We start from the raw sequence: 20,171 nt of genomic DNA, 5'->3' as shown, positions 1-20,171 counted from the left end.
AAGACCTGTTCCTGTGCTGTATTGTTCTTTGAAAGGTGCCACATGAATGCCAGGCCACTCCAATAAGAGATAATTGAACTATCACCCTTGACACTCAATAGCATTACCATCACTGAACTGTACTATGTATGGTTTTGGTCTCCTTACTGGAGAACATAAGGACATAAGAAATAAGAGCAGGGGTAGGTCATCTGGCCCGTTGAGCCTGCTCCACCATTTAATAAGAGCATGGCTGATTTTTTACATGGATTCAACAAAGTAGCCTCAACTGCTCCATTGGGCAGTGAATTCCACAGATTCACAATGCTTTGGGTGAAGAAGTTCCTCCTCAGCTCAGTCCTAAATCTGCTCTCTCTTATTTTGAGGCTATACCCCATAGTTCTAGTTTCACCCACCAGTAGAAACAACCTCCCTGCTTCCATCTCATTTATTTCTTTCATAATTTTAGGTGTTTCTTTAAGAGCTCTCCTCACTCTTCTAAATTCCACTGAGTATAGTCCCAGTCTACTCAATCTCTCCTCATAAGCCAACTCTCTCCATTCCAAAATCAAGGCTAGTGAACCCCCTCTGTACCCCTTCCGATGCCCGTACATCAGTTCTCACCCTTTCTTAACTAACAGAAAGCAAAGAGTGGGATAAAGGTTTTTTTTCTGGTTGGCAATCAGTGGCCAATGGTGTGCTTCAGGGATCAGTGTTGGGACCGTAATTGTGTACAACTAACATAGATGATTTAGAGTTGGAGACCAAATGTAGTAGTATCATTTGCAGAACTTGATACAAGATGAATGGTACAGCAAAGTGTGCAGAGGACACAAAGTCTGCAGAGGGATATAGATAAGGTTAAGTGAGTGGGCAAGGGTCTGTCAGATGGAGTACAATATTGGAAAATGTGAGGTCATCCATTTTGGTGGGAATAACAATAAACCAGACTATTATTTAAATGGTGAAAACGTGCTGCTGTGCAGAGGGACCTGGGTATCCTTGTGCATGAAGCACAAAAAGTCAGAGGTAAGAGCCAAGGCTAAGAAAGCAGATGTAGTCAAGGTAGTAGTACAGTCCGTGAGATTTGAAGAATAGTTTAACCCAGGTGGACCAAAGCCTGAGCAGGCTTGATTGCAGAAACAGCAGTGTGCTGGAAACAGAAATGCATAAATTAAATTGAAAGAAAGAGCAAAGCGAATCTTCGGACTTGAACTTCAGAAAGAGAAGTTGGCAGTGGAAGAAAGCGAGAAGGAAAGGGAAAGAGAAGGTCAAAGACAGGAAGAAATTAGAAGGTATGAACTGACCAAATAAAAGCTTTGCAAATATGACTAAGTAAACTAGTTCACTCAATAGAACTGCTAACACGGAGAATAAGAGTGATATTAGGAAAGCAGTATGTCTTCATTACCATAAAAAAGGAATATAAAAACAAATTGTTGGCTGCAGAGTAGTAAACTGATGGGAATAATAGAAATACCTAAGGAACACCAGTAAAGAAATAGTTTTAAAACAATAAGAGTTAGTGGGCGGCACGGTGGCACAGTGGCTAGCACTGCTGCCTCACAGCGCCAGAGACCCGGGTTCAATTCCCGACTCAGGCAACTGACTGTGTGGAGTTTGCACGTTCTCCCCGTGTCTGCGTTGGTTTCCTCCGGGTGCTCCGGTTTCCTCCCACAGTCCAAAGATGTGCGGGTCAGGTGAATTGGCCATGCTAAATTGCCCGTAGTGTTAGGTAAGGAGTAAATGTAGGGGTATGGGTGGGTTGCGCTTCGGCGGGTTGGTGTGGATTTGTTGGGCCGAAGGGCCTGTTTCCACACTAAGTAATCTAATCTAAAAACAATGGCACATATGAACCATGTTGCCTCTAAAGCTAGAATGAGACTGTGAATAATCAAGGGAATTCTTCACTGAATACTGTCAGTTAGTCAGGTTATTGAGGTTTTGTCTAAGGGAAAAGTGCTCCTTTACTGCAACAATACAAATAAATTAATATTTTGAGCATTTTAGTCATGAATAATAGCTGATACAATTTGCGTTTCAGATAGTTTGATGAAAGAAAGTATTAAAAGGTCATTTTGAGATTTATTAACCTGCTCCTTTAGTAAACAGAATTGTTACTGTGTGAATAGTTGCAAGTTTACATTTTGAATGGGTGGATAACAGGCAACATTTGGCAGGATTGAAATTCTTTGCATCTCTGATAGATTCAAGGGAGTCAGTGGAGGCGTGAGAAACTGATTTTGCAGGTAGATAGAATGAAATGGACAAAGGACTAAACCTGGACAAGGAAAGATTAGTAAAGAATGTCAATGATGGTATCAGGAACTAGGCTCTGCTAAAGGAAAACTGATCAGTGTACAGAACCAACTTTCATCCCCCTTCCCCCTACACATTCCTGATGAAGAGCGGATGCCCAAAACAAACTCTCCTGCTCCTCAGATGCTGCCTGACCTGCTGTACTTTTCCAGCACCACGCTTTTCGACTCTGACTGAGAAGTTGCTAATGCAAAACACAAACTGTGACAACATGAGCACAGATCATTGAAGATAAAACATTTTGAATGAGAGCCTGAAAGGTCTAAATGATAAACTTAAGAAATAAATTCAACCAAGATGCACCTTCAGGTAAAGCTTGATGAACTTCAAGTAATAGGCATATTGTGGAAAATGTCTTGAACAGCAGAAGGAATCGCTGATGAATCAGAACAGTTGTTTGAATGCAGAATTAAAAACCCAGACTGATGAACTGCAGGAATGTTTTCTTGAAAACAGCAATTGAAGCTTTGACTCTGGTTACAGTGTGGACAACATGAAAGATGGATCTGCTCTTCTGTACTGCGTATCTCATATTTTGAAAGAAGCCATGGAAAGTTTTACAGAACCGACTGAGGAACTGATAGTAGAGAGTATCTGAGCAGCTATCAGTAACCATGAAATAAAAATTCTGAAATGAACAGAAGGTCAATGTAGGGATGCTAAACTTGTGCCAAAATCTGCAGATGACTCTGAAACCGAGACAATCAGCCAGTCGTTCAGGTGAATGAAAACATCATCAAATTTGAAAAGGAATTAGAAAGGACGAGGGTAAAAAATATTTGGGAAAAAAAACTGTATAAAGTGGAACTGAACACTCTCCTTTTCAGTAGGAACAAATTTAGTGTGCAGAATGGTCAGATAAACTAAGAACGATTCTAGCAAAGAGATCACAATTCCATTCCTAAAGCTTTATTCACCTGAAACAACAAAATTGAGGATGATTATGAAGTGGGTTGTCAGATATACCTGCTCTCCACAGTAAACTTATGTAATAGGACCAGACCAAACCCCCTCAAAATATATTAAGCTAGCTAGCTAGACCTTTACTTTTTTTTTGATGTGAAAGGTAGGTGTAAGGCTTTGCATTCGAGATGCAATTTGATTGGTCAAACTACTCAACTTTAAGCAAAACACACATTATTTTTATACTACAGTTAAAATACAAAATAAAAAAAGAAGAAAATTGGCTTAACTGTAACACTATAAAAATGCTTAACAAAAGAACATATATTAACTACTCACTAACTGTTCAATACAGTAACATCTTATAAATATCCCTTGGCAAAAGAAAATTCAGGAAAATAGATCGTCTCATGTGCAATTCTTGCAACAGGAAGAGAACCCCAGCTTTTAGCTGTAACAGTGAGGAATTAGAGCTTTTACATCCGGCTTCAAGACCTGAGCAACTGCATAAAGCTAAAACTAAAATCCTGGTTCGGTGGAGCATTACCCCACCCATTCAGGCTGCTTTTAGTGTTCTAACTTTAAGAAAAAAACTCAAGGTGTCACAAGCTGGTTACTTTGTTAGCTTTGAGCGAACTGCTTGTTACCTCTATCTCAACATTTCTTCACAAAAAAAGGACAAAATATACCTCTTAAAGCCATAGTTTCATCACACTCAAGACCCAGTGAAAGAATATTTTTATCATCAGAGGAGAGAAGTAAGAAGAAATCAATTTTTTTAAATGGAGGTGAAAAACATATGAAATTGAAAAACATATGGAAATGTCTTTTGTATCATATAACGTGTTAAAACACTTGCATGTGTGAAGAAAAGAAGGTCATCAGGGTATTGCTTTTCAGTCATGCCAGAAATGTTGAAAACCAAGGGCAGAAAATAGAAGTACAAGCTGGTCAAGATGTTACTCAGGAAAACTTTGCACCTTCACTGCACTTGACTGACCACATGAAGATTATGAAAAAAATGCATAACTGTTGATGTCTTTTCCAGTGATTAGAGACAGGGCACAAGAAATTATTGATATTGAACGGTGTTCATGCTACAATGTTTAAATCCTACTATTCATATCAGCTATTTGTTTGGGGTTTATGGTGAGAACTTGCATTATCAAGTTGATTGTACTATTGTGAAGATTTCTCCCAAGAAGTAGAGTGATTAGTGCCACTTTTTATTAAACCCATTTCATCCTCTTAAGAGTCAGCAATCTGAGAATTATGGAAGTGAACAGACAGTTACAAGGAGGTTGTTAAGTTCAATTCTGCCTAGCAATAATGGCGGGGCTTGTTTCAAGAGGTTACTAAAAACATTCAAGGGCCACTAAAGACCAGCACAAGGGTAATAGAGTCATTGAGGGAGAGGAGGGAGGGGGAGGGAGAATGGCCAGAATCTTCCTGAACAACTTGGGCATTAGGAGACACTTGGGAAAACCGTGTGAGATGGGTAGTGAGGAGCTTCTCATAATTGAGAGAAGTAAGTCCCAGTTTCTAACCTAAGTAATGAAAGGCAAAACAAGATTCTGACTAGTGAGTGGTAACTGGCCAATTTACATGCTTTAGTATCTCATTATTGGTTAATCTCCATTCATTCTCCCAGCTGCCTGATAGAAACTCAACGGTGACAATTCTCGAAAGTTGGGAGTGATAATCTGGCAACTCCAGCTCTCCATAGTAGACAGCAGTCACTAACATCCAACAACCACCTACATCCCCCATCCACGGAAACTGGCATTAACAGGTTTACCGCACCCTAAGGGCACATCTCTGACCCATGTCCAATATGGTTCTTCACTTCAATGCCACATCTGGGAGTGTATTGCCACCTATCATTGTAATGCTGCTTCAAAGACATTTTGCACTTAAGGACAGACACCCATCCCAAGGATTTGACCAGGGTGCATCTCAGGGCTGCTGGCATGCAGGTTTTGGACTCAGATGTTCATAAGATCTTTGCCTTGTTTGTGCCATGTCTTGTCCTGTCTTTTTGTGCTGGTGCCCTTTGCCAAAGTTCAGTGACTCAAGAGTATTTCAATCTCGACTGCCTTTTAGCACAGCCACAAAACCAGGCAGCTGATCAAGGTCGGTAGTAGTCATCGATCAAGGGGGCGCCTCAGTACTGCACAGTGTATCTCTATGTAATACCCACACCACATGCCAGCAGCTTACATGGCAAACATATTGCACTTGCATCCACTAGAAGGGCATCTCTCAAAGTCTACAGGGTATAGTCCTCAGTCAAGTCAATGGAGACCTCCTTCAGTCTTGGGGTCTGACACATTAAGTCAATAGCAGCCTTTGTTATCAGTTCAGGAACTTGGGCACTGATATCCTCATAGGGGTGAAAGAGGAGTTGAATTTCAGGTAGCCCACCATTGTTCTTGGCTCTTTGTGCTCTATTGTGGGCTTTTTTTCTTCTCAGATAAGACATAGGGAGGGAGTGAGTGACATAAATGGGGCTGGCATGGCTGTTAGTACTGGTACAGGTCGGAGAATGGTAGGGAAGTGTCCTCAGTGAGTGAGTGAGGAGGCAGCACAGAGACCACGCAGGGTTGGTAGAGTGGGACAAATTGGGTGTAATCACATAGCGATGAAAGTTTGCGAAGTTAGTGAGAAATGTTGCTTGGTCTCGGACAGAAAAACCATTCATGAGACTCACCAGAACTGGCAGCATTGCTTTCTGATAAAATTCAACCTACTGTGAGCGAGAGCCAGAATCAGGGTCCATCAGGGCAGGTGCTATTGGTTGTACTGCTGAGAAGTAATTTTCAAGGTCCATTAGCATTTTTTGCTTCCGCAGTTCAGTAAGATTAGTACTCAGGGAAAAAAGAATGTAAGAGAGGTACTACTTCAAACTAGGTGTCCATGAAAAGCTGCAGATGTGCAGCTAGGAGTCAGTGTTAGAGAGTACAATCCGGAATCTAGGGAAGTGTATGCCAGGAAATAACTCGAGGGGGAGCAGTTGTTGAGGCAATCTGTGGTGGAGTGGGTTTTAAGTAAACTCTGAAGCTAAGACTTTGAAACAGAAAAGTGGAATGTTTTGTAAAGCTGTGATATGGTTGGATGACTCAGAGTGTCACCAGTGTTTGCAGATATAGGACTGGGAGAAGGTGGGGGAGTACAGGGATGGTTACTGAGACATCTCTGAGATCTGTCACAATTGCATTTCCTATTTGATGTGTTTTATGGAGTGTTTGACAAGTGCATCTGTTACCCATATTTGCCTCATGCTAAATTTGGAACGTTAGAATACAAGTTGCGTATATAGTAGATTACTATACAAACTCAAAACAGTAATGCAAAGTTATTGCTGTTTGTTCAAAATTGGAATTGTGTGGCTTTATTCTTTGTACAGCCTGGACCTCACATTTCTGCCTACTTGGAAGAAAAGTTGCTGATCTCTTCTGCGATTATAACATAAACATGGTATTGTTTGGGATCACAAGCCTCCTGACTTTATGCTATGCTACATAGCAACGTGAGGAGAGTTGATCCCTGTCTTAGTAATGTCCACCGATGTACATTTTCCAGCAACAGCCACTATGTAATGATCAAAAAGAGTAGCACTGCCCACTCTAGGGGAGATATGGCGAGGTCAGTCACCTACAGCTAAGAGTTAAGTAAGGACAAATTAGGAATTGAATAAAGACAACCCTCTTATCTCTGCCCAGGGAGAGATTGTCTTTGGAGGAAAAGAGAAGCACCTGCTTGCTGTCTAGACAGCTTACAGCTGCCATAACAAGCTGCTGCTTTTCCACTCTGCATAGTTCAGATCTTCACACATCTCAAATTCAGAAGAATTACAGAAACACAGATTGGTTAGAACATAATCATACATTTTTTACTGCACTTTCAAACTGTACCGTCACTTCAATGGTTCATACATAGACAGCCAGGCCCCTCCGTTTCTGCATCCCTGCCTTAAAATTGCAGATACTTTAAATCACCCTGTTCAGATTGCGTTATGATACATCTCTGGAGCAGGTGGGACTTGAAACTGTACCCACTTACCGAGAGGACACTACCACCCTGCAACAAGATTTCCAACTGACACCATCCCTTTTAAAATTGTACCCTTAAAAGTTATATTGTTTTTGTAATCTTTCACCAAATTGAAAAACTTCTCATTTCTCTGTATTTTTTCACCCATTTTATGGCACAGTATACATAATTTTCAAGGTTTAAACCAATACTTAAGTTCCAAATCATTCACAATTTTTGAAATTGAGCTCTGTGCACCAAGGTCCAGACCATTAATATACATCAGGATGAGCAAGAAACTAACACAAACCCCTGGGGATTTCCTCTATAAATCTTTCCCCAGTCTGGAAAACATTGCTACTTTGTTCCCACTGAGCTAAGTTCATTAGAATGTTGCTTCTGTGCTGTATGTTCCATGAACTATAATACTGCTCATGTGTTCACTATCCAGCATTTTATCAAATGCCTTTTGTAATTCTGTGAGCACATCAACAATACTAGCCTCATCCATCCTCTCTAACTTAGTTTAACCTGAATTGCCCTTAAATCTATGCTGGCAATCCTTATTAACTATAATTACCCGCTTTTTGCAGCAGAGAGCGGCGGAAGCTGGGCGGAAGTGAAGTCGGAGCGCAGAGCTGGTCGGGAAAGTAAGTGATTGTTATTTGAGTGGAGAAGGAACCTGAGACACTACACGTGTAGTGTCTCCCACCCTCCCTCCTCTAACCTAAAACAAAAGGACTCAGTCTGCTGAACAGGTAAGCTACTTAGTGGTTTTGTTTTGGAGACTAAGTGTAGAGTTATGGCAGCGCAGGCAGTGGAATGTTCCTCCTGCAGGATGTTCGAGGTAGGAGTGACCATCGATGCTTGCCGGCTTCACCTGCAGGAAGTGCAGCCAGCTCCAGCTCCTCACAGACCGCGTTAGGGAACTGGAGCTGGAGTTGGGTGAACTGAGAATTATTCGAGAGACTGAGAGGGTGATAGATAGAAGCTACAGGGACATAGTTACGCCAGAGAACAGAGGTAGCTGGGTAACAGTTAGGGGAGGAAGCAGGCAGTGCAGAGATCACCTGTGGTCATTCCCCTCAACAATAAGTATACCGCTTTGTATACTGTTGGTGGGGACGGCCTAGCAGGGGTAAGCTGCAGTGACCGGTTTTCTGGCACGAGGTCCGGCTCTGAGGCTCAGAAGGGAAAGGGGGAGAGGGGGAGATCGCTAGTTATAGGAGATTCTATAGTTAGAGGGACAGACAGGTGGTTCTGTGGACATGGGCGAGACTCTCGGTTGGTTTGTTGCCTCCTGGTGCCAGGGTCCAAGACGTCTCGGACCGTGTCTTCAGAATCCTTAAGGGGGAGGGTGTGCAGCCAGTAGTCGTGGTGCACATTGGCACCAACGACATAGGTAGGAAGAGGGGTGGGGAGGTCATTCAGGAGCTCAGGGAGTTAGGCTGGAAGCTAAAAGCTAGGACGGACAGAGTCGTCATCTCTGGGTTGTTGCCGGTGCCACGTGACAGTGAGGCAAGGAATAGGGAGAGAGTGCAGTTGAACACGTGGCTGCAAAGATGGTGTAGGAGGGAGGGCTTCAGGTATTTGGACAATTGAACTGCATGTTGGGGAAGGTGGGACCCATACAAGCAGGACAGGTTGTACCTGAACCAGAAGGGCACCAATATCCTGGGAGGTAGGTTTGCTAGCACTCTTCGGGGGGTGGGGGGGGGGGGGGAACTAATTTGGCAGGGGGATGGGAATCCGGACTTGTAGGCCAGCAAGTGTGTTAGCTGTTTTTCAGGACGTCCAAGAACGTAGGGAGGCTGTGGAGAAGGTAGCACTGACAGGGAATACTTGCGGACACAGAGATGGGTTCAAGTGTGTATACTTCAACGCAAGGAGCATCAGAACTTAAGGCGTGGATTGGTACTTGGGACTACGATGTTATGGCCATCAGGGAAACATGGATAGAAGAGGGACAGGAATGGTTGTTGGAGGTTCCTGGTTACAGATGTTTCAGTAAGATTAGGGAGGGTGGTAAAAAAAGGAGGGGATGTGGCGTTGCTAATTAGAAATGTTATAAGGCCTGTGGAAAGGCAGTTCGAGGGGGATCTGCCTTTGGAGGTAGTATGGGTGAAGTCAGAAATAGGAAAGGAGCAGTCACCTTGTTGAGTGTTTACTATAGGCCCTCCAATACCAGCAGAGATGTGGAGAAATAGATTGGGAAACAGATTTTGGAAAGGTGCAGAAGCCACAGGGTAGTAGTCATGGGTGATTTTAACTTCCCAAATATTGATTGGAAGCTCTTTAGATCAAGTAGATTGGACGGGGCGGTGTTTGTGCAGTGTGTTCAGGAAGCTTTTCTAACTCAGTATGTAGATTGTCTGACCAGAGGGGAGGCCATATTGGATTTGGTACTTGGTAACGAACTGGGACAAATGATGGGCTTGCTAGTGGGTGAGCATTTTGGAGATGGTGACCACAATTCTGTGACTTTCACCTTGGTTATGGAGAGAGATAGGTGCATGCAACAGGGCAGGTTTTACAATTGGGGGAAGGGTAAATACGATGCTGCAAGACAGGATCTGAGAAGCATAAATTGGGAGCATAGGCTGTCAGGGAAGGATGTCGTTGAAATGTGGAACCTTTTCAAGGAACAGATACGACGTGTCCTTGATATGTATGTACCTGTCAGGCAGGAAAGAGATGGTCGTGTGAGGGAACATTGGTTGACGAGGGAGGTTGAATGTCTTGTAAGGAGGAAGAAGGAGGCTTACATAAGGTTGAGGAAACAAGGTTCAGACAGAGCTTTGGAGGGATACAGGATAGCCAGGAGGGAGCTGAAGAAAGGGATTAGGAGAGCTAAGAGAGGGCATGAAAAATCTTTGGCGGGTCGGATCAAGGATAACCCCAAGGCCTTTTATGCGTATGTGAGAAACAAGAGAATGACGAGAACGAGGGTAGGTCTGATCAAGGAAGCAGTGGGAGACTGTGTATTGAGTCGAAGAGATAGGAGAGGTCTTGAATGAGTACTTTTCTTCAGTATTTACAAATGAGAGGGAGCCGATTGTTGAAGGGGAGAGTATGAAATGGACTGGTAAGCTAGAGGAGATACTTGTTAGGAAGGAAGATGTGTTGGGCATTTTGAAAAACTTGAGGATAGACAAGTCCCCCGGGCCTGACGGGATATATCATAGGATTATGTGGGAAGCAAGAGAGGAAATTGCAGAGCCATTGGCAATGATCTTTTCATCTTCACTGTCAACGGGGGTGGTACCAGGGGATTAGGGAGTGGCAAATGTGCCCCTGTTCAAAAAAGGGAATAGGGATAATTCCGGGAATTATAGGCCAGTTAGTCTTACTTCAGTGATAGGCAAAGTAATGGAAAGGGTACTGAGGGATAGGATTTATGAGTATCTGGAAAGACACTGCTTGATAAGGGACAGCCAGCACGGATTTGAGAGGGGTAGGTCTTGCCTTACAAGTCTTATTAAATTCTTTGAGGAGGTGACCAAGCATGTGGATGAGGGTAGAGCAGTGGATGTGGTGTACATGGATTTTAGTAAGGCATTTGATAAGATTCCCCATGGCAGGCTTTTGCAGAAAGTCAGGAGGCATGGGATAGTGGGAAATTTGGCAGTTGATTTATCCATACTCCGGCCCTCAGCTTCCCAAGCACCTTCCTCCTTAGTTCTCATTACAACTTTTCCAGCCTCATTTTCCAGTAGTCCAATGTCCACTCTTACCTTTTAGATATCTAGAAAAAAACTCTTGCAATCTTCTTTTATATTTCTAACCAGCTTACCTTCATATTTCATCTTATCCCTCTTATTCCTTTTGTAGTTATCCTCTGCTGTTTTTAAAGGCTTCCTCGCCCTTTGGCTTCCCACTAATCTTTATCACGTGGTATACTTTTTCTTTTGCTTTTATGCTGTCCCAGATTTCCCTTGTCAGCCAGTTGCTTCGTCCTCTCCCACGCTGTTTTTTCTTCCTTAGGATGAATATCTGCTGTGCCTCCCAAACTAACCCCAGAAACCCCAGCCATTGTTACTCCCACCATCTTCTCTGCTAGGCTCCTCTTCCAATCAATTCCAACCAGCTCCTCCCATATATCTTTGTAGTTACTTTTACTCAATTGTGACATAGGGTGGAATCAAATGTAACTTTCTCTCTCAAACTGCGGGTGAATTCCACCGTATTATGGTCACCGATACCTAGGGATTCCTCTACCTAAAGCCTCCTAATCAAGTCTGTCTCAATACAGATCACCAAATCCCAATTGCCTGTTCCCATGTGGGATTTATAAGTGACTCTCAAATGTTTCTGAAGTTTTTCCACTTTCACCATAACCTGGGCAACATCATCATTTTTTAGCAAAGGTAGAAGCAATCTATTCGTTTAACATGCGAGTCATGCCCCTTGACTTCATGAATAAATGCTCTTTTTAATCCCTTTAATCAGGTCCAGTCCTCCACTCACCACAGCTGTACTATTTACATGCCTGTAGATAATTTTGGAATTCCCCATATGTTGGCTGCCAGTTTCTACTCACTCTCACTCTTTGCTTCTCTTATTTACTTTCTAATTTATTTTCTGAACCTTCTATATATGGCCTGCTTCTCAATCGTTTTGCTGTTTTACATATTTTTGAAGCTCTGTCTTGCATTAATCAGGACATTTAATGAGTATACAAATTCAAGGTGAAAACTGACATTTCTACTGCACAAGAAGAGTGCTGATTCGCTGGCAAATGGACACACATTGATAGACGTGTTGCCACGAAGTGCACTGATTAATGCGGATTGAACCTGCTTGTTTACCTCACTAGAATCCTAAATGAAGACTCCCACGTTAACCGCCATGGGCTTATACTAAACTTTCTGTTCTTTGCAAACACGAAGAACGTGTACATGCACTGTAACTGTTTCAACTCAATAAAATTAATGACAAGTATTCACTGGGTCATTTCTCAGGGTAATGCCCTGACCAGAGTTAATCTGTCTGCTTCAAAATTAAAACAAAACCTGGCAGTTAACTGTCAATCAGCATTAATGGCTGCGCTTTCCATGACAATGCAATTACCAAGCAGGGTCCAGTTGCTGGCTAATCATCTTTCTCCTCACGTGGTGTAATTGTAAATTCACCCTAATTTGAGATTCATGGATGGGTGCAAGATGAAAAGCTTCAACAAAATTTATCTTTCTCAGCAATTTTCAATTGCATATTACCAATTATTCTCAATTGTCCACCTAACATCATTCAAAAGCATGCTTTATCTTAGATGCATTGAGTTCAAGCTGATCCCATTTTCACTGCAGCAAGAGCTTTTTCCTGCAGTTTGTGAACTCCACATTTTAAAACAGTAGATGTGAATGCTTGCAAAAGGTGCATATCTTTGTAACTATTAAGGTGCCAAGGTATTTAAATCTGTTGTGGTTCTGCTCGCCGAGCTGGAAGTTTTTGCTGCAAACGTTTCGTTCCCTGGCTAGGGAACATCATCAGTGCTGTTGGAGCCTCGTGTGAAGCGCTGCTTTGATGTTTCTTCCGGTATTTATATTGGTTCGTTCTTGCCGCTTCCGGGTGTCAGTTTCAGCTGCAGTGATTTGTATGTGGGGTCCAGGTCGATGTGTCTGTTGATGGATGTTCTTGCCGTTTCCGGGTGTCAGTTTCAGCTGTAGTGGTTTGTATATGGTGTTCAGGTCAATGTGTCTGTTGATGGAGTTTGGGGATGAATGCCATGCTTCTAGGAATTCTCTGGCTGTTCTCTGTCTGGCTTGTCCTATGATAGTGGTGTTTTCCCAGTCAAATTCATGTTGCTGGTTGTCTGAGTGTATGGCTACTAGAGATAGCTGGTCGTGTCGTTTTGTGGCTAGCTGATGTTCATGGATGCGGGTTGTTAGCTGTCTTCCTGTTTGTCCTATATAGTGTTTTGTGCAGTCCTTGCATGGTATTTTGTAGACTACGTTAGTTTGGCTCATGCTGGGTATTGGGTCCTTTGTTCTAGTGAGTTGTTGTCTGAGCGTGGATGTTGGCTTGTGTGCTGTTATGAGTCCTAAGGGTGACAGTAGTCTGGCTGTCAGTTCTGAGACGCTCCTGACGTATGGTAGAGTGGCTAGTCCTTTTGGTTGTGGCATGTCCTCGTTCCTCGGTCTATCTCTTAGGCATCTGGTGATAAAGTTGCGTGGGTATCCATTTTCGCCATTCATCCCAAACTCCATCAACAGACACATTGACCTGGACACCATATACAAACCACTACAGCTGAAACTGACACCCGGAAACGGCAAGAACATCCATCAACAGACACATCGACCTGGACCCCACATACAAATCACTGCAGCTGAAACTGACACCTGGAAGCGGCAAGAACAAACCAATATAAATACCGGAAGAAACATCAAAGCAGCGCTTCACACGAGGCTCCAACAGCACTGATGATGTTCCCTAGCCAGGGAACGAAACGTTTGCAGCAAAAACTTCCAGCTCGGCGAGCAGAACCACAACAACGGATACCCGAGCTACAAATCTTCAATCAGATTTTAAAGTATTTAAATCTCCTGCCCTTTAAATCTTAAAAAAAAGTGTCTCTGGTGTCTGAGTTAAAAAAAAGTATACAAGAAAAAGGTTCACTTGGGATACTACTTCCAAGTTAATACTTCCTAACTTTCCAATTCCATAGTAATGGAATAGATTCAGTAGTGTAATTTAAATCTGGAATTTGCCAGGATATTCTATTAAATTTATTTATTCTAATAGCAAAGAATAACCTTAAAACAATTACATTAGGTTTGTCCTGAATGGGTGAGTTGAGATGTATCCAATGACTTGCATCTAAAGATCCCAGAGACTTTCAATTCATACTATTCCCTCTGAATAAGAACTGGACTTATTTTGACAAGCTTAGAACATCTGATAGGAAGCAATCAGATGTGTAAACATGCCCCTACTGTCCTGAATATATGGATGGAGCATGACTGTATTCATACATCATCAATGTAACATGCTACAAGTGGGAAACTGGACCATTTTGCTCAGAGTTTTAGGGCAAACAGGTATAAATCAAGGCAAAGTTGAAATTCTCAACATGGATAAAATTAGTTACATTTAGCCAAGTTTGAGGTCAACACTGTCCTAATGTGTAAACCCCAAACATCTTATAAAGTAGTTATTTCAAACCAAAAATACACAACGTAGAATCAAAGTGAAGGTTTGAGATAGGGAACTGGAAAGCCACAATGTAGGAAACATACAAAGACCACATAGTGAATGAGGTTAATAACCATAAGTGATTCAATTTGGAGACAAATCTGATGTTGTAAAAGCCATAAACTATAGATGGAAAGACTAAAGATTCCTTTTTTGACCAAAACCTTCATTTTAAGGAGAGTTTTAACAGAGGAATGTGAGGCAGAAAAGGAAATTCTGAAGTGCAAAGCCTAAACATAGTCACCAATGGTGCAAAATTTCAAACTGGGGATGCTCAAGAGGCCAGAATTAGATGAGTTAGATTTCTTGGAGGGTGCAGAAAATTACTGAACTGAGATAGGGTGTGCAAAGGCCATGGGAAAAGAAGAACTTAAATAAGGATGAGAATTCTGAAATCACTTATTACATGACCTTGAGCCATTGAGCAACAAGTGACAGGTGAACAGACTGAGTGTGACTTAAGACACAGCAGCAGAGTTTTGGATGACTTCAAGCTTACGAAAGATAGAATATGGACCAACTAGGAGTGTGTGGGAATAGTCATGTCTAGAGGTGACAAAAGCACGATGTAAGGTTTATGTAGCAGCTGAGCAAAGATGGGATGAAGTTGGATAATATCGCAGAGGTTGACATAGGCCATCTTAGCGATGGCACAAATATGTAGTCTAAAGTTCACCTTGGCAGGAAATTATTAGCCCGTCACAGCTAAGGGCACTGCACACTGAATTATAGCAAGAACAGTAAATATCAGAATGTTACACTTACATGGAGAATTATCAACAAACAACGGATCAATGTTGTGAAGCAATTCAGTTCTGGGTGAGGGATGTCCTTCACTGGAAGAAAGACAAATGAAGTTTACTTTAAAACTTCCTGGACAAGCAAATGCTTTAAAAAAAACTTGTTAAATCTTCAAGCAACTCATTCACAATTTATGGGATGTGAAGGGAAAATATTTATGAGAGAAAGAAACTCTACTAGCGAAGAACTGCGATTTAAACAAATCTGATCTTGGCCACTGTTTAATGATATTGGTTGAGACAAATATTGGTCAGGATACTGGTGGTGAACTCCACTAATCTGCTCAATATTTGTGAGAACAGTTCTCTTGTATCAATGCAAGGCGATAACCTAAGCTTTAGTTTAATATCATATCTGCAAGGTGGTGCCTCAAAACTACTGCACAGTCTTCACTGAAATAATTCACTGACTTTATTCCCAAAATTAAATAAGAATTTTTCAAACTGAAAGGAAAATGGAGTTTAATTTGCTAGTAAGTCAATCATGTACTTTCAGATGCATTACCAATTTTGCCACAAGGCAAATTTTTGTAGTTTAGTTTCACAACAGAATTAGTCATGTTTTACATTATTGTTACAATCAGTTAAAAGTAAATTACAAAATCGACAGACGCCTAACAGTTTACCCAAGCAAGCATCTATGCTAAACTTATTCAGAGCTGCAAATGTGTTGCTGGTCAAAGCACAGCAGGCCAGGCAGCATCTCAGGAATAGAGAATTCGACGTTTCGAGCATAAGCCCTTCATCAGGAATAAGAGAGAGAGAGAGCCAAGCAGGCTAAGATAAAGGGTAGGGAGGAGGGACTAGGGGGAGGGGCGATGGAGGTGGGATAGGTGGAAGGAGGTCAAGGTGAGGGTGATAGGCTGGAGTGGGGTGGGGGCGGAGAGGTCAGGAAGAGGATTGCAGGTTAGGAGGGCGGTGCTGAGTTGAGGGAACCGACTGAGACAGCTGAGTTGAGGGAACCGACTGAGACAGCTGAGTTGAGGGAACCGACTGAGACAAGCTCACACTATACATCCAAGCAGGTTATTTACAGCACAGTCAACCTCAGTGGAACAAGGCTAATTCATATATTCCTAGGTCATTACAAAACACAGCTACTCATATACTGCAACAGAGGGGATATTTTAAAACTTTCAGTTGTGTATCACCACATGGAGAAAGTGAGGACGGCTGATGCAGGAGATTAGAGTTGAGAGTGCATTGTTGGAAAAGCACAGCAGGCCAGGCAGCATCAGAGGAGCAGGAGAATCAACATTTCGGACATAAGCCCCTCATCAGGAAGCCCCTTATACCCGAAACTCTTGCTCCTCAGATGCTGCCTGACCTGCTGTGCTTTTCCAGCACCATACTCTTGACTCTAATCTCCAGCATCTGCAGCCCTCACTTTCTCAGTGTGTCATCACATACCAATTTGAACTCTCAGTTTCTGAGGAGAGGCACTGAGTTAATGGATAATAAAACAAGTTGTTAATTTAGTGATTTCCCACCTCAACATCTTTTGAAACTGTGAAGTGCCTCATTTCTAATGACCATTTTACTTATCTCCAGAGAATCTTTACAAGGATGACACCAGAAATGTGAGGATATACAAATCAAGACAAGGATCAACAGGCTGCATTTCTTTGCTCTTAGAAAGAGAAGGCTGTGGGGTGATGCAAGAGGTCTTTATAAATTTGGAACATTTTCTCAAGTGGATACTAAGATAATGATACTTTTGGTGAAAAGCAGAACTAGAAGATATCAATATTAACACATCAATCAATTTGACTCATACCTGAGATGAAATAAGGTTACTTTATGAGAAGGTGGCCTGCCTAGAGATGTATCTATTGGAGTTTAGCAGAATTAGGTGTGATCCTATTCAAAGATATGAGCCTGAGGGTATTTGACAGGTTGGATATTGAAGAGATGTTTCCCTTTGAGGGAGAGACTAGAAGCAAGGACACAATTTAAAAATAAGTGGTCCTTCCAGTTAAGATGGAGATAGGGAGAATCTTTTTCTCTCAACTTAGTGAATCTGTGGACTTCTTCTCCAGAGAGTGGTGAAGACAGGGTCATTGAACATTTTAATGAAGTAGTAGATTACTTCTTGACCAATAAGGAAGTAAAAAGCTTTAATCAGGGTTAGACAGGAATATGGCATTAATATCATATGATCTTATCCAAGGCCTTACCAGTTCAAAACACCAAAATGGCCCACTCTTGCTCCTCGTTCATGTTTTTTTTAAAATACAAGTTAATCAACAAAGAAAAATACAATAGGAAATTTAGAAGAAAATTCTTTACCCAAAGTGTGATGAAACTGTAGAATTCACAAATACAGGGAATGGCTAAAGTCAGTAGAATAGATTAATTTACGGGGAAGCAAGACAAATATATGAGGGAGAAAGAAGAGAGTGTTTTGATGATAGATTAGATGAAGGAAGCTGGGAGAAATGGATCAGATGGCCCATTTTTCTGATGCATTTCCTGCATAATCCTAAAATAATCCAAAGCACAAGACTGAAGCAAAATTATTAACCACAACTCCATGACAGTGCATGGAGTTCCCAGCCACCTCCAGTGCAATTGTTTGTTCACACTGTAGAGTCAAAGTGTGTCTGAATTTGAAACATGTTCTTCAAGAGATACCTAATTCTTAACTGGACACAAAATAGATGAGCCTGTTTCCTGCTGCTCCCTCCTGTTTCCTTTAATGTTGGTGTCTCTCTCTTTTGCGCGATGACTCCCAGCTGAAGGGGTTAAACAAAAATCTTCTTTCACACCTTAAGTCAAGTTGAATACAGAGGATGCATGGAGTAAAATAAATGCAGCAGACATTGAAAGTATGAAAAACAGAAAAGAAACTGTCAAAGTAGCCTTTATTTTTATAGGTCATTTATTTTGGTTTATGGAATCACAGAATTGTTATGGCACAAATGGAGGCCATTTGACCCATTGCGCCTTACTGGTCCTATTGTTGAGTGCTTTTCCCCATACTATTGCACACCCTTGCAGTTCAAATAATCATCCAGTGCCCTCCTGAATGCTTCAATTTAATCTGCTTCCACCATATTTCCAGGCAGTGCATTCCATACCTTAACTACTTGCTGTGTGGAAACGATTTTCCCCCTCCCATCATTTTATATCTATGCCTTATTATTTCCTTTTATGAGCAGGAACAACTTGTCTCTAATTACGTTGTGTGGCTCGTTCATGATTTTAAACACTATTGAATCTCTTATCAGCCTCCTATTCAAAGAGAACAGTCCCAACTCCCTCCAGCCCAAAAAAATCTATAGGATTATTACTCTGTTTTCTATCATCAGCTAATTTTGAACCTATGTTGCTTTTATCCCACAATCTATAATTTTCCTTAAGTCGGTTGTGTGGCACTGTTTTAAACGCCTTCTGGAAATCCACATTAAAAGCATTGACTCTTTCTGTTATCGCCTTAAAAAAGAATCCAGCAAGTTCGTAAACATATTTAGAAATCCATGCCGATCCTTCCTAATCGATCCACGTGATTACTAATTCTAACATGAATAATTGTTTCTAGAAGTTTCGCCACCACCGAAGTTTAACTATCAGCACTGTAACTGTTGGGATTAAAAGATCTATTTTGCTCAACTTTATATTATTCATTCCAACTGCCCTTCATGGTAGCTTATTTTACACATTTATTAACCACAGGTTCTGCCCAACTCCCTCTTGAAACTATTCACTGAGTATCCACAGGCCTTTGGGATAGTGAATTCTGAACAGTACAAAAAAGTTTCCTCATCTCTAGTCCAAAATAAGCAACCTTCTATCTTAAGATTATGACACTCTGTCCCAAATTTCCCAGGTTTTAAAAAAGAAACAACTTCTCAACAATTACAGGACCAAGCCTTCTGAGAAGTTTATAGATTTGTGAAATTACCTTCTATTCTTCTTAATATCAAAGAGTATTGACCATTGTGCTCTTGGTTGAATGGCTGCCCTCTTATCCCAGAAATCCATTTGCTGAACCTGTGCTTTAAGGCAACGTTCTTTCTTGGGAGTGCTCTGGTGGTACAGTGGTAGGGAACCTACCTATGGACCAGAAAGTCCGGGTTCAAATCTCAGCTGCTCCAAAGGTATGTCACAGCAACTTGTTTAAATATAGCTGTTCTTTCTTGGGTAAGCAGAATAATCCTAGACATTGTACTCCAGGTGTGGTCTCACAATTTTGTAAAATTACAAAAAAAAATCCTCATTCTACTTCTATCCCCTTATAACAAAGGCAGTGATGTAGTGACAATGTCACTGGTAATTTCAGAACCCATGATATTGTTCTGTGTAAAAACCGGTGATAAAAAGCTAGCCTACTGGCAACCCTGTAACCACTTAATTTATCATAAAAATAACACTATCTGGTTCACTAATTTCCTTTAGGAAAGGAAATCTGCCATCATTACCTGGTCTGGTTTAGATGTAAATCCAGACCCATAACAGTGTTGTTGACTGTTAACTACCCTCTGTGCAATTACAGATACACAATAAATGCTGGCCTAGTCAATGATGAATGAATACAAATAAATTTTTATTTGCTTGCTGTTTGAGCAGTTTTCCTTTTTGAGATTCATGAGTACACTCAGCTTCTTACTTTTTAAACAATGTTCTCATTTCTATTCTTCTTTCCGAAGTGGGTAATTCCAAATTTACCCAGATTATATTCCAACTTCTTGCCTAACATCGTAACAAGTCTAGTTCTCTTTGCAGTTTCTTTGTCTCCTCACAGATTACTTTGCTATCTAGATTTAAATCTTCAGTAAACTTGGATATATTACACTAAATCCCCTCGTTTAGGTTATATTGGTTATAATGAGCTAAACCCATAATAATGACCCTCTGACACTCCACTAGTTACACCGTATTATCTCAAAATTGGCCTGTTTCTCTCAGTTTTCTGTTGGTTAGTCCATGCTGATATCCTACTCC

The 20,171-nt window shown here is 41.4% G+C and overlaps 1 protein-coding gene across 1 annotated transcript in view; it reads right to left on the bottom strand.

The window, feature by feature from the left end:
• The window catches only part of arsb (arylsulfatase B), an 82,187-nt gene that overhangs the window by 18,706 nt on the left and 43,310 nt on the right, over positions 1-20,171 (bottom strand). The window contains exon 6 of the mRNA XM_060843567.1: positions 15,193-15,263. Within this exon, the coding sequence (XP_060699550.1) occupies positions 15,193-15,263 (71 nt within the window). The remainder of the gene's footprint in view (positions 1-15,192; positions 15,264-20,171) is intronic.

The sequence above is a fragment of the Hemiscyllium ocellatum genome, chromosome 2, assembly GCF_020745735.1.
Source record: "Hemiscyllium ocellatum isolate sHemOce1 chromosome 2, sHemOce1.pat.X.cur, whole genome shotgun sequence".
NCBI classification, from domain to species: Eukaryota; Metazoa; Chordata; class Chondrichthyes; order Orectolobiformes; family Hemiscylliidae; genus Hemiscyllium; species Hemiscyllium ocellatum.
The sequence above is the reverse complement of the archived record's forward strand: the minus strand, read 5'-3'. Positions and strand labels throughout refer to the sequence as shown.